The 15123-nt window shown below is 45.6% G+C and overlaps 1 protein-coding gene across 2 annotated transcripts in view; it reads left to right on the plus strand.

The window, feature by feature from the left end:
* Positions 1-13601, plus strand: part of klhl30 (kelch-like family member 30) — a 46935-nt gene extending 33334 nt beyond the window's left edge. Inside the window, exons 5-8 of one of the 2 annotated variants that reach the window (XM_041179404.1) lie at positions 1065-1220; positions 2247-2435; positions 3623-3768; positions 13308-13601. In XM_041179404.1, coding sequence (XP_041035338.1) covers positions 1065-1220; positions 2247-2435; positions 3623-3768; positions 13308-13556 — 740 coding nt within the window. In that variant the 3' untranslated portion in view covers positions 13557-13601. The remainder of the gene's footprint in view (positions 1-1064; positions 1221-2246; positions 2436-3622; positions 3769-13307) is intronic. The other variant, XM_041179413.1, reaches the window with a different exon arrangement.
* The last annotated feature ends 1522 nt before the right edge of the window (positions 13602-15123 follow it).

A 15123-nucleotide genomic window follows, 5' to 3' on the forward strand; every position in this document is an offset into this window, starting at 1 on the left:
CACCCACAAAACTGACCACAGCCCAAAGATGAATTAATCACCATGGTGATTTTCTGCTAATTACACTCATTTGCAGTTCTTCGAAGAAGCTGTTAAAATTCCAGTTTCTTTCGGATCCCAGGACACTAACGGGGATGTTTTAAAAGCTCTTTGCTTATCTTTTGTGATAAATGCATTTTCTGCTGTGTTTGACAAAATACACCCATAGCTACCACTCTTAAATTTATCAAGGAATATTTTTCAAAGCAAAATTCCTGTCGGGGAAAGCTATGTTTTGAAATGCTTCCCCTTTGCGCTGGTTCATGGCAGATTTTGTGTTTGGTAAGATGCAAGGGAGTTTGACGGTAAACTCAAAGGAGAAAGCACTTTACAAAACAGGTGCAATATGTGCCTGAATCACCAAATGCCTCCAAAACACATGCCCCACCCCCTAATATGGACCAAAAATAAACATCATGTGAGGGAATAGGACTGCAATAGTTCAAGGTTCAAAGGGCTTCATTTATATCCAATATCCCAGTGTGATCGAAGAATCCCAAGAGATATTTACAGGCTTCAAGAGTGAAGTAGGCAGTTAGGGTGTGTTACATGAACTGGGGATCTCAGGTAAACAAAGTTCAAGAACCTTTCCTATGTAATTGGAAGTTGTGTGAGAGCTAACAGAGAAAGACTTGGGCCTACACACGAAACCCCTAATTATGGTTCCCATATGGTTCCTGTGCTATCCTACATGGTGAACAGAACAAAGCAGAGTGGGAAGTAGGACCAATGGGAATCTGCAACAGATTAATGGTTGGATCTTCCAATTGGCTTCTTGGGGTCTGCGAATACAATCTGCCTAAGCTGTCTGGATCGCGGTGTAGAAAATTCTTAAAAGTATCTTTGTCAATCTTTCAACCTCATCAAAGCTAGTTTATTAATCTCTGTCTCCTCCTCTTCCAGTAAACACGTTACATATTATCAATAGAAAGTCAAGGTTTAAAAAAAATAAACTGACAGTGAGCTTCTTGAAGAAATGTTTTTCAAAGATCACTTGACAAGCACTTCAACTGTTGCCTTTCCAGGAGGCTCCAGGGGCAGTAAGACTGACACATGGTCAACAACCCAGGCCTGGAAATTCCATTCCAAAGAAGGGACCTGGAAACCCATTGCTCCGATGTTAAAGCCCAGAACCAACCACTCTACAGCAGCATTAAATGGAGAAATCTACGCCATCGGAGGTAGCAGGCGAGAGATTGAAGAGTAAATCTAGTGTAAAGTAATGGGATGGAGTACAGTTTCAAAATGAAGCATTGTGGCCAAGATGCTTTCTTTCACATTGATGTATTACTTTGGTCATCACAGAACGTGAATTAGTTTCCCTAAGTCAGCTATGTTTTTTCTTGTAGTGGAATGCTGAGGCTCAAGTTCAAAAAGGCTTAAGGACATAAGAACATAAGAGATAGGAGCAGGATCTGGCCATTCAGCCCCTCAAGCCTGCTCCACCATTCAAAAACATCAAGGTTGATCTGAGTGTGGCCCTAACTCCACTTTCCGCCTGTCCTCGATAACCCTAGACTCCTTTGTTAATCAGAAATCTGTATAATTCAGCCTTGAATATGGCATTGAATATTCAATGACCCAGTCTCCACTAGTCTCTAGGAAAGAGAATCCCAAAGACTAATGACTCTCTGAGACAAGAAATTCCTCCTCATCTCCGCCGTAAATATGAGACTCTTTATTTTGAAGCAGTGCCCCCTCGTTCTAGATTTCCCTTAATGCTTAGTGGTGGCAATTTGGTATCCCATTCAGAAGTCCAATACAGCCTTGGACCTAGATAGGCAACTCAAGTTTCTCCAGTTGTCCAGTGTAACTCAATCTGATGAAAGTGGAAAATTCTTTTAGGCTTTCTAGAGGCTGTGAATGTCGAGGATAACCATAGTGAAAGAAGTGACACTGGTTAGGTTTGACTAAGCTCAGTGTTACTGAGGTTCACAAGCAGCTAGAGAATCTCTGCACAATATGAGAATAGTTCCCGGCATGTACATTGTAAGAAGTGGCCTGTGGGAAACAAGATGAATAATGAAGCAGAGGATGGAAGTGGCTGATCACTGCCCAGTTGATGGAGAGAGGAGGCCATGGTAGAGGCAATGCAGGAGACTACTAGATCCTGGGTGCTTTTGATAGGGATGTAGTGTATCCCAATGCAGTGGAAGGGATCAGGCCATGCAGTCCTGTAGTAAAGTCTGACACTTTTTGAATTGCAGGTACCACTTTAGATGTTGTGGAAGTGGAACATTACGACCCGTACAATAATAGCTGGGCTCTGATTGGTCCCACGGTGAAATATGTCACTAACTTCACTGTCACAGGGTGTGTGGGAAAGCTCTACGTGATTGGTTCGTGTGCAGCCAAGTACAATGTTCTCACTCTGCAGTGTTACAATCCTGTAATAGGTAGGTGCCAGTTCAACTTGCAGGAGAGAAAGGAGACTGCAATGCAATGTTGCATTTGATGACTACCTTTAACGCCCATTAAATGATCTGCTGCTCTATCTGATTTGTACATATACTGCACCATTGTTTTATACTTAACCCATATCTTCTACATTCCCATTCCATTCCTGCTTTCTCTGTTCCCTTTGTCACCCTTTCCTTGCTTCCTTCCCCACTGCTCTTCCATTCCCTTTTCCACTTTATTTCCCATCCCTTATCTCGCTCTAATCCTTACTCTTCTTCATTTGTTTCCTTACTCTGTTTTTCATTCTTTTCCTCACTCTGTTCCTCTCCTGTTGTTTCTCAGGCTCTGTCCTTTCTGTTCTTTTTTGAGGATTTGCCTTCTTGCTGTTCCCCTCATTCTTTTCAGAATTGACACTTGCCCCACTGACAAATATATTGATTCTTCTACGCATTTGTTGGGAACTAATTTAAGAAAGTGAATACTGCTGTAGGTCAGATCCTGCAGGCAGGATAGGTTAGGGGGAAAAGTGCCCAATATTGCCTTGTCTCTCATAGCAACCAGTGCTCGGGGAAGCAGCGAGAGAGGGGCAATTGAGGGAGTGCCATTTCCACACACGTTCTGGCAGCTGATAGACAGCACCAAAGCTGAAGGCTGGGTGAGTAGATGGCACACAAATGGAATAAATATTGGGAAACTACTGTTAGCACAATACACTTGAGACATTGAAGAGCAAAAATACCAATACGACAATCATTCTGATTGCTTGATTCACAATCCAAGCTGTAAAATTGGGTACAACTCAACACTGTTCTCTTGTGCAGAACCAAACATTTGTGTTCCTTGTTACCAAAGTTGTGTTCCCATTATTCTGCTGCTATAAGTTCCTCAAATTTGTTTATTTCAATTTGCTCAAGTATTGAGTCGTCACTGGAACAGATCACAATAATCTCAACTTCCTCAGAAATGTTGATATTAGAGGTTGCTGTGGACCCAGCCAACCACCAATACTCAGTGATACCTTGGACTTCTCCATTTTGCCCACAGGGTCACACCCAGTTACCTTCTTTCCAACACAATGTTCTTTCTAATACCACACTTCAAACTTTTACTATTTAGATCCAGGTGGTCGGAATGTAAGACTTTTCTCTCTAACTCTCTCCTCTTTCTCACTTTATTTCTGAAGATAACTGGAGTGTTATTGCCTCTCCCTTCATTCCCAAATACCTCTCGGCTCCCCGGTGCGTCTCTGTTGATGGAGTGATTTACTTAATTGGAGACAACACAAAGAAGGTTTACGCGTACGATTCTGAGGCCAACATGTGGCAGAAGGTAGGAGTGGGGAAGCTGAGGCTAACGTTACTTTTAAATTACAATCGCATTCAATTGACTCTTAACTTAGCAATGACTCTACATTAACTCTTAACATAAAGCATCAATATTCACAACACAGAAGGAAGGTTTGTTAATTCTTGTGTCTGTGCCGGGACTTCCTGGTCTGAACCAAAACAAATCCGAGTTCCCTACTCTCTCCTCATAGCTCTTGGTCTTCCTGTGCTTCAGCAGTTTATCTATTCATCCTTTAAAAGATGGAAAACAAAAACAGAATTACCTGGAAAAACTCAGCAGGTCTGGCAGCATCGGCGGAGAAGAAAAGAGTTGACGTTTCGAGTCCTCATGACCCTTCGACAGAACTTGAGTTCGAGTCCAAGAAAGAGTTGAAATATAAGCTGGTTTAAGGTGTGTTGGGGGGGGTGGAGAGAGAGAGAGAGAGAAGTGGAGGGGGGGGGTTGTGGTTGTAGGGACAAACAAGCAGTGATAGAAGCTGATCATCAAAAGATGTCAACAACAATAGAACAAAAGAACACATAGGTGTTCAAGTTGGTGATATTATCTAAATGAATGTGCTAATTAAGAATGGATGGTAGGGCACTCAAGGTATAGCTCTAGTGGGGGTGGGGAGAGCATAAAAGATTTTAAGATATTTAAAAATAATGGAAATAGGTGGGAAAAGAAAAATCTATATAATTTATTGGAAAAAAAAAGGAAGGGGGAAACAGAAAGGGGGTGGGGATGGGGGAGGGAGCTCACGACCTAAAGTTGAATTCAATATTCAGTCCGGAAGGCTGTAAAGTGCCTAGTCGGAAGATGAGGTGTTGTTCCTCCAGTTTGCGTTGGGCTTCACTGGAACAATGCAGCAAGCGAAGGACAGACATGTGGGCAAGAGAGCAGGGTGGAGTGTTAAAATGGCAAGCGACAGGGAGGTTTGGGTCATTCTTGCGGACAGACCGCAGGTGTTCTGCAAAGCGGTCGCCCAGTTTACGTTTGGTCTCTTCAATGTAGAGGAGACCACATTGGGAGCAACGAATGCAGTAGACTAAGTTGGGGGAAATGCAAGTGAAATGCTGCTTCACTTGAAAGGAGTGTTTGGGTCCTTGGACGGTGAGGAGAGAGGAAATGAAGGGGCAGGTGTTGCATCTTTTGCGTGGGCATGGGGAGGTGCCATAGGAGGGGGTTGAGGAGTAGGGGGTGATGGAGGAGTGGACCAGGCTGTCCCGGAGGGAGCAATCCCTACGGAATGCCAATAGGGGGGGTGAAGGGAAGATGTGTTTGGTGGTGGCATCATGCTGGAGTTGGCGGAAATGGCAGAGGATGATCCTTTGAATGCGGAGGCTGGTGGGGTGATAAGTGAGAACAAGGGGTCCCTATCATGTTTCTGGGAGCGAGGAGAAGGCGTGAGGGTGGATGTGCGGGAGATGGGCCGAACACGGTTGAGGGCCCTGTCAACGACCGTGGGTGGAAAACCTCGGTTAAGGAAGAAGGAGGACATGTCAGAGGAACTGTTTTTGTAGGTGGCATCATCGGAACAGATGCGACGGAGGCGAAGGAACTGAGAGAATGGGATGGAGTCCTTACAGGAAGCGGGGTGTGAGGAGCTGTAGTCGAGGTAGCTGTGGGAGTCGGTGGGTTTATAATGGATATTGGTGGACAGTCTATCACCAGAGATTGAGACAGAGAGGTCAAGGAAGGGAAGGGAAGTGTCAGAGATAGACCACGTGAAAATGATGGAGGGGTGGAGATTGGAAGCAAAATTAATAAATTTTTCCAAGTCCCGACGAGAGCATGAAGCGGCACGGAAGTAATCATCGATGTACCGGAGAAAGAGTTGTGGAAGGGGGCCGGAGTAGGACTGGAACAAGGAATGTTCCACATACCCCATAAAGAGACAGGCATAGCTGGGGCCCATTCGGGTACCCATAGCCACACCTTTTATTTGGAGGAAGTGAGAGGAGTTGAAGGAGAAATTGTTCAGCGTGAGAACAAGTTCAGTCAGACGGAGGAGAGTAGTGGTGGATAGGGATTGTTCGGGCCTCTGTTCGAGGAAGAAGCTAAGGGCCCTCAGACCATCCTGGTGGGGGATGGAGGTGTAGAGGGATTGGACGTCCATGGTGAAGAGGAAGCGGTTGGGGCCAGGGAACTGGAAATTGTTGATGTGACGTAAGGTGTCAGAGGAATCATGGATGTAGGTGGGAAGGGACTGGACAAGGGGAGAGAGAAGGGAGTCAAGATAACGAGAAATGAGTTCTGTGGGGCAGGAGCAAGCTGAGACGATCGGTCTACCGGGGCAGTTCTGTTTGTGGATTTTGGGTAGGAGATAGAAGCGGGCCGTCCGAGGTTGGGCGACTATCAGGTTGGAAGCTGTGGGAGGAAGATCCCCAGAGGAGATGAGTTCAGTGACAGTCCTGGAAACAATGGCTTGATGTTCAGTGGTGGGGTCATGGTCCAGGGAGAGATAGGAGGAAGTGTCTGCGAGTTGACGCTCAGCCTCCACAAGGTAGAGGTCAGTGCGCCATACAACAACAGCACCACCCTTGTCAGCGGGTTTGATGACAATGTCAGGGTTGGACCTGAGAGAATGGAGTGCAGTAAGTTCAGAGAGAGACAGGTTAGAATGAGTGAGAGGAGCAGAGAAATTGAGACGACTAATGTCGCACCGACATTTCTCAATGAAAAGATCAAGAGAAGGTAAGAATCCAGAGGGAGGGGTCCAGGTGGAGGGAGAATATTGGAGATGGGTAAAAGGATCCATTGAACTGGGAGAGGACTCCTGCCCAAAGAAGTGAGCCCGGAGACGAAGACGGCGGAAGAAGAGTTCAGCATCATGCCGAGCCCGGAATTCATTGAGGTGAGGGCGTAAGGGTATGAAACTAAGTCCTTTGCTGAGCACTGAACGTTCAGCATCGGAGAGGGGAAGGTTAGGTGGTATGGTGAATACACGGCTGGGGTTGGGATTGGAAGATGGGGTGGGGACGGAGGGACAGGCAGGGGTGGAGGGTCCTAGATGGGTGTGGGTGTCGATGAGTTGTTGGAGCTTGCGTTCCTTAACACTTGAGAGAAAGAGAAAAAGTTTCTTGTTGAGGCGTCAGATGAGCCGAAGAATAAAATGAAACTGGGGGCACGCGCAGCTTTGAAAAAGGGTGCGGCGGTGCTGCTGGAGGGAGAGGTCGAGTGTGTTCATATGGCGGCGCATGGCACTGAGTGTGGATTTCAGAATGTGACGGGAACAGCAGTCTGAGAAACGTTTTATGTCCCGGAGATACCTGTAATCCTGGGTGGGTTCGAAACATGAGGGGTGGAATTTCAGTTGAAATCCACGTGGGGTAAGTCGGAGACGGAGACAGTCACTGAGAAAGGAGATATGGCTGTGAAAGCGGGTTTTAGTAAACACCTTGTCAAACACCAGGAGGGAAATGGAAAGCAAGGAAGGTGAGCAAGGCAAAAGAGAGGAACGGAAATCTTGTCGCAGAAAAGAACAGAACTTCTTCAAGGAGGTAGGCATTTCTTGAAGAGCAGTGGCAGTCAATTAAACACAGAGATAAAAACAAAAAAACTGCGGATGCTGGAAATCCAAAACAAAAACAGAATTACCTGGAAAAACTCAGCAGGTCTGGCAGCATCGGCGGAGAAGAAAAGAGTTGACGTTTCGAGTCCTCATGACCCTTCGACAGAACTTGAGTTCGAGTCCAAGAAAGAGTTGAAATATAAGCTGGTTTAAGGTGTGTGGGGGGGGGCGGAGAGAGAGAGAGAGAGAAGTGGAGGCGGGGTGTGGTTGTAGGGACAAACAAGCAGTGATAGAAGCAGATCATCAAAAGATGTCAACAACAATAGAACAAAAGAACACATAGGTGTTAAAGTTGGTGATATTATCTAAACGAATGTGCTAATTAAGAATGGATGGTAGGGCACTCAAGGTATAGCTCTAGTGGGGGTGGGGAGAGTTGAGGAGTAGGGGGTGATGGAGGAGTGGACCAGGGTGTCCCGGAGGGAGCGATCCCTACGGAATGCCAATAGGGGGGGTGAAGGGAAGATGTGTTTGGTGGTGGCATCATGCTGGCGTTGGCGGAAATGGCAGAGGATGATCCTTTGAATGCGGAGGCTGGTGGGGTGATAAGTGAGGACAAGGGGGACCCTATCATGTTTCTGGGAGGGAGGAGAAGGCGTAAAGGCGGATGCGCGGGAGATGGGCCGGACACGGTTGAGGGCCCTGTCAACAACCGTGGGTGGAAAACCTCGGTTAAGGAAGAAGGAGGACATGTCAGAGGAACTGTTTTTGTAGGTGGCATCATCGGAACAGATGCGACGGAGGCGAAGGAACTGAGAGAATGGGATGGAGTCCTTACAGGAAGCGGGGTGTGAGGAGCTGTAGTCGAGGTAGCTGTGGGAGTCGGTGGGTTTATAATGGATATTGGTGGACAGTCTATCGCCAGAGATTGAGACAGAGAGGTCAAGGAAGGGAAGGGAAGTGTCAGAGATAGACCACGTGAAAATGATGGAGGGATGGAGATTGGAGATTGGATATACTCCTCAACCCCCTCCTATGGCACCACCCCATGCCCACGCAAAAGATGCAACACCTGCCCCTTCACTTCCTCTCTCCTCACCGTCCAAGGGCCCAAACACTCCTCTCAAGTGAAGCAGCATTTCACTTGCATTTCCCCCAACTTAGTCTACTGCATTCGTTGCTCCCAATGTGGTCTCCTCTACATTGAAGAGACCAAACGTAAACTGGGCGACCGCTTTGCAGAACACCTGCGGTCTGTCCGCAAGAATGACCCAAACCTCCCTGTCGCTTGCCATTTTAACACTCCACCCTGCTCTCTTGCCCACATGTCTGTCCTTCGCTTGCTGCATTGTTCCAGTGAAGCCCAACGCAAACTGGAGGAACAACACCTCATCTTCCGACTAGGCACTTTACAGTCTTCCGGACTGAATATTGAATGCAACAACTTTAGGTCGTGAGCTCCCTCCCCCATCCCCACCCTCTTTCTGTTTCCCCCTTCCTTTTTTTTCCAATAAATTATATAGATTTTTCTTTTCCCACCTATTTCCATTATTTTTAAATATCTTAAAATCTTTTATGCTCTCCCCACCCCCACTAGAGCTATACCATGAGTGCCCTACCATCCATTCTTAATTAGCACATTCGTTTAGATAATATCACCAACTTGAACACCTATGTGTTCTTTTGTTCTATTGTTGTTGACATCTTTTGATGATCAGCTTCTATCGCTGCTTGTTTGTCCCTACAACCACACCAACCCCCTCCACTTCTCTCTCTCTCTCTCTCTCTCTCCGCGCCCCCCCCACCCCCCCCAACACACCTTAAACCAGCTTATATTTGAACTGTTTCTTGGACTCAAACTCAAGTTCTGTCGAAGGGTCATGAGGACTCGAAACGTCAACTCTTTTCTTCTCCGCCGATGCTGCCAGACCTGCTGAGTTTTTCCAGGTAATTCTGTTTTTGTTTTGGATTTCTAGCATCCGCAGTTTTTTTGTTTTTATCTCTATCTTTAAAAGATGGACCTGTTTCACCTGAATAACCCAACGTGACAACACACTTGCAGATTGATCAGCTCTCTGTGTGAAGAAACTTCTCCTGATCTCTCTTAGTGATGATTGTAACTTGATGAATCAGAGTTATGGGGAGAGATCTGTGGCCTCTGTGGGAATTCCAAGCAGTTAACTGTAATTAAGAATGTCAAACCTGCAGTATGCTGCGCTGATGCATCAAAGTGATTCACCTGTCATTTGTAATTTCCTCACATAAATATGAAGAAAGTAATAGTTCCCCCATCCCCCTTTACCTTTAGTGGCTCAGTCACAACAACTTGTATTTTTCAAGCACCTTTAACACAGTAAAACACCCCAAGGTATACATGTGAGCGTAATCAGACATAATTTGACACGAAAAACTTGGTCAGAGAGTTAAGGTGTTGTCTTAATTGGCACTCACTCAAAAATAACCTGCTCACTGACGCTCAGTTTGGGTTCTGCCAAGGCCACTCAGCTCCTGACCACATTACAGCCCTTGTTCAAACATGGACAAAAGAGTTGAACTCCCGAGGTAAGGTGAGAGTGACTGCCCTAGACATCATGACATCATTTGACCTAGTGTTGCATCAAGGAGCCCTAGCAAAACTGGAGTCAATGGGAGTCAGGGGGAAATCTCTCCACTGGTTGGAGTCATATCTACTACAAAGGAAGATGGTTGAGTTTGTTGGAGGTCAATCATCTCAGTCCCAGACATTGCTGCAGAGGTTCCTCAGGGTAGTGTCCTAGGCCCAAGCATCTTCAGCTGCTTCATCAATGATCTTCCCTGCATCATAAAGTGGGGATGTTCGCTGATGATTGCACAATGTTCAGCACCATTCGAGACTCCTCAGATACTGAAGCAGTCCATGTCCATATATGCAGCAAGACCTGGACAACATCCTGGCTTGAGCTGATAAGTGACAAATTACATTTGCACCACACTGATGCCAAGTAAGGACCATCTTCAAAAGGAGAGAATCCAACCATCTCTCCTTGACATTCAATGGCATTACCATCTCTGAATCCCCCACTATCAACATCCTTGGGGTTACCATTGACCAGAAACTGAACTGCGCCGGCCATATAAATACTGTGGCTACAAGAATGGGTCAGAAGTTCTGCAGGATATCACTCACCTTCTGACTCCCCAAAACCCGTCCACCATCTACAAGGCATAAGCCAGGAGTGTGATGTAGTACTCCTCACTTGCCTGGATGAGTGCAGCTCCAACAACATTCAAAAAGCTTGACACCATCCAGGACAAAGCAGCCCACTTGATTGGCACCACATCCACAAACATTCATTCCCTCCACCACTGACGCACAGTAGCAGCAGTGTGTACTATCTACAAGATGCACTGCAGCAACCGACCAAGACTCCTTTGACAGCACCTTCCAAACCTACGCCTACTACCATCTAGTATGGGAACATTACCACCTGCAAGTTCCCCTCCAAGTCACTCACCATCCTGACTTGGAAATACATCGTCGTTCCATCACTGTCGCTGGGTCAAAATCCTGGAACTCCCTCCCTAACAGCACTGTGGATGTACCTACACCACATGGACTCCAGAGGTTCAAGAAGGCAGCTCACCAGCACTTTCTCAAGGGCAATTAGGGATGGACAATAAATGCCGGCCTTGCCAGCGATGCCCACATCTCATGAAAGAATACAAAAACTCACTAACCCATACCTTGCAGTGAAAGGTTTAAGGATGGAATTCCAAAGTTTGGTACTTTAATTGGCATCTGAGGTCAATGTGCAAGAAGCCAAATCTAGATGCATGCAGAGATTTCGGAGGGTTGTTGGGCTAGAGGATATTACTGAGAAAGTAAGGGGCAAAACGATTGAGGGATTTGAAATCAAGGGTGATAATTTTAAAATTGCATTGGTGAATGAGATATGTAATAGCCCTTGGCTCCCTACACCTGTAATTGGTCTGGGCTCAGTTTGCTGATCAGCTTTGGGTGGCATTGGAGAAAAGTGCATCTGGCATGCATCTGTCAAAATGTGTGTAGAATTTTAGTAGGGATTAGTTTGATATCTCCTTAAGTTGACTACCCCGGCTACACTTACTGTCTAAGCCAGGCCATGGTCGCAGAGATAGAACGTGCCTGTGGAGCTTGCATCCCGGAGTGGGAGTTGGGGTTTTCAGGGGAGAAGAGGGGATATCATAGAATTGTTACAGCATAGAAGGAGGGCATTTGGCCTGTTGTGTCAGTGCTGGTTCTCTGCTTGAGCAAAAGTTGGGGAAACTGGAGGGAAAAGACAGAATGAGGTTTTATTTGGTAGGGAGATCTGTCAGAGGAAAAATATGTGAAATAGGTGCCTGACCTGGGACACTGTTGTGCCTGCCTCTGAGTTAAATACAGATCCCTGAATTAAAAGTCCAGTGGGTGGCCCTGTCTCTTTGTATGTTTTCCATGGCACTGGCACTTAATTTGGCACATTTTGACAATATGATGGTTTCTCTGCCATTATGATGTACCAAGACCTGGGCGAGTTGCATAAGTGTTTCACCTGCTTTCATGTTTCATGTTACTTTTCGAAATATATGCACACACACAATCTCCCAGTCTCTGGAATCTGCTGGCCCCTCCGATATAGAAGGACTTTTTCCAAGTAGACACTGGTTGCTGAGAAAGCTCATCCTCACATTAGACCTTATTGAAACACATAAGATCCTGAGGAGACTTGACAGGGTGGATGCTGAGAGGATGTTTCCCCTTTTGGGAGAGACTACAGCTAGGGGACACAGTTTAATAACAAGAGATCTCCCATTTAAGATGGAGATGAGGAGAATTTTTTTCTCAGAGAGTTGTTAATATTTGGAACTCTCTTCCCTGGAGAGAGGTGGAGACGGGGTCAACGATTACTCTTAAGGGAGAGGTAAATAGATTTTTGACTAACAAGGGAGTCAAAGATTATCGGGGGTAGATGGAATGTGGAGTTGAGGCCACAATCAGATCAGCCATGATCTTATTGAATGGCGGAGCAGGCTCGAGGGGCCGAATGGCCCACTCCTGCTCCTATTTCGTATGTTCCAATTTTCCAATCTGTGCTGGCAGTAAGAAAGTTTCTTCATAATCGGCATGTACTCTGAAAGTTTAAGCCATGACACCTGCCTACACAGAATATTAACCATCTTCCCCCTGCTCCTCTGTGCTTTAGTTGCAGCAGGTTTAATTTAACTTAAATGATAATTAATTCACACAATTCATCTTTCCTCTATTTGTAGATTCAGCGATTAAACAGCCTTGTTTTTCTTGTTGCTATGCTCTCAACTTCCATTTTCAAGGCAGAAAAATAATTTTGTTTTTTGTAAAAAGATTTTCATTGGCTGAAAATCAGTTCTGAAGACCTGTTTTCAAACCAATCAAACCAGTTCTACAGATTAGCAAAGTCTTTTTTATTTATTCTTGGGGTGTGTGCATCACTGGTAAGGCTAGCATTTTGAGAAGGTGGTGGTGAGCTGCTTTCTGGAACCTCTGCATTCCATGTGGTGTAGGTACAGCCGCAGTGCTGTTAGGGAGAGGATTCCAGAATTTTGACCCAGCAACAGTGAATGAACGGCGATGTATTTCCAAGTCAGGATGGTGAATGACTTGGAGGAGAACTTGCAGGCAGTGATGTTCCCATGCATCTGATCCCTTGCCCTTCCTGTGCCAGATGGTTTTGTCTCTGACAATGTACTAGAATGTAGAAAGTCTATAATCAACAAATAAGAGTCACCCCTGTAATCTGATTGAATGTACTAATGTGCACTTTAATGATAGACAGTTACACCATGTCTGAGCATTACTGATACATGAGTGAAGTACAAATATATGAAGACCAACACAGCCATGATTCACTGTACTGGTATCCCATTGTTCATTCTACTGGTAGCCCATGGTTTATTCTTGTATTCCAACTGGTACCCATGATCCATTGCACTGATGTTCCACAATCCATCACACAGATATTCCATGATGCATTGTTTGGTTCTTCTCTTTCAGGTTCAGCTGCTCCATAAGTTACATGAGAATGGGGGCATGGTAGTGATTGCTGGGAAGATCTATGTTACTGGTGGTCACTGGAAGGGGATGGAAGGAGACTACAGTGTGGAGTTGGAGGTGTACGATTGTGTCAAGGATGTGTGGACTATCGAAGGCTTCCTGCCACGCCCCTGGCTTTATCATGGGTCTTGCTCCATTTTCATTGACACATCCAGATGGACTGAACTGTTTCCAGACAGCAACACCTAGAGAAACATTCTGTAACTCTTCCTAGTCTGTGCACCCAATTAAGGACACTGCCTGCACAGCACAGCACCGTTCACACAGTGAACAGTTAGTCAAAAAGAGAGGGGTGGAACCCACTGTCCAGAGCAAGACTATGGGCTGCACATGCTAGTTTTTAGCAGCTTCACCTTCTTTAGTCTGAGGTATTTTTTCTAGAAAGGCTCCCAGGAGGTCTGGTATTCAATAAAGTGAATGGGCTGTAGTTACAAAGTCTTGCTCAACACCCAACTTGTCTGCCATCCAACATAACTTTGATCAAACTCAGTCACAAGTTATACTTCTTAAATTTAGTTTCAGTGTTCAGCTAGGATATGGGAAGGAAGTGAATTATTCAATATACATAGTCCCTTGGCAACCCGGACAAAGCTAATAGTGTTGCCTATTATATCTGGAGCAAGCCCTTGACATTCATTTCGAGCAGTAATTCAGTGACAGCACATCTCTCCAAACAAGGAACCAGCACTTCACATCAAAAGCACTCACTTCCACAGTTACCCTTACTTTGAAGAGTGGTGATGAGTAAATAACTGGTCGCAGTATCCTTTCTTAACTGTATATTATGTTCTTTTACCTCAAGTAAGATAACTCCATCCCTCTTATAGTGCCAAAACATGAACCTGTATCAAAGGTATCCTCCCAATTGCTTTAACAGCTGTTTCAGAGTCAAGGATCCTCTTTGAAATGGAATTCTCCTTTAACACCTTAGCACAAAATAGTGGGGAAACTGGACAAATATTGTGTAATATCAATAATACCTTTTTCAAGTGGAGAGTGAAATCAAATTGAGATTGAGGGGGAAAAAACCATTATTCTCCAGTCCATTTAGCTTAACAACATTGGGCCGTTATGCTTTATTTAAAATTAATCTTCAAAATTGTGTCGTAGAACGGTTTTGTCCCCATGGTAACCAGACATTGAAAACCAGCACCATCTGCTGACCAAACTTGGAACTGCAACAAAAAAACCGCCAACGGGCAGGATTTTCACCTCGTCGGCCGTGAAACCGACCGCCACCCGCAATCAGACCCCAACTGCAATTTCACGAGGGCTGGCCAATTATTGGCCAGCCAGCGGGAAAGGCCCGCTAAGAGCCTCAGCGCTGCCAGGGTGGGGGGGCGCGGGAGGAGCGCGAGCACTGAAGTGTGCGCATGCACAGGGGGAGCGCACACTGAAAGCTCCCTGAGGGCACAGAGTTGCCTCTGGGAGCTCAGGATTTTTGACATTACAAGTAAAGAATTGAAAAATAAGGAAAACATGTCCCTAATGTGACTCCGTCGCATGAGCAGGGACATGTTGAAAATGAGTTTTAAAAGTTTTAATTTTTTTTAAATCACTGGTCAAAACCAAACGTCGCTTGGCCTATTTGCCTGCCTGCCAACTAGAAGTTTCGACGGGCAGGGGAAAATTCAACTTAATTAATTATTTAATGGGCTCAATAGCCCTCTTAATTGTCAGCGAGCGCGCTGCCAACTCCTGTGTGTGCCTGCTGTCTGAAATATCGCGCGAGTGCGCAATGAAGTTGGGACGCTCG

This window comes from Carcharodon carcharias, chromosome 2 (genome assembly GCF_017639515.1).
Source record: "Carcharodon carcharias isolate sCarCar2 chromosome 2, sCarCar2.pri, whole genome shotgun sequence".
Taxonomy (NCBI): domain Eukaryota; kingdom Metazoa; phylum Chordata; class Chondrichthyes; order Lamniformes; family Lamnidae; genus Carcharodon; species Carcharodon carcharias.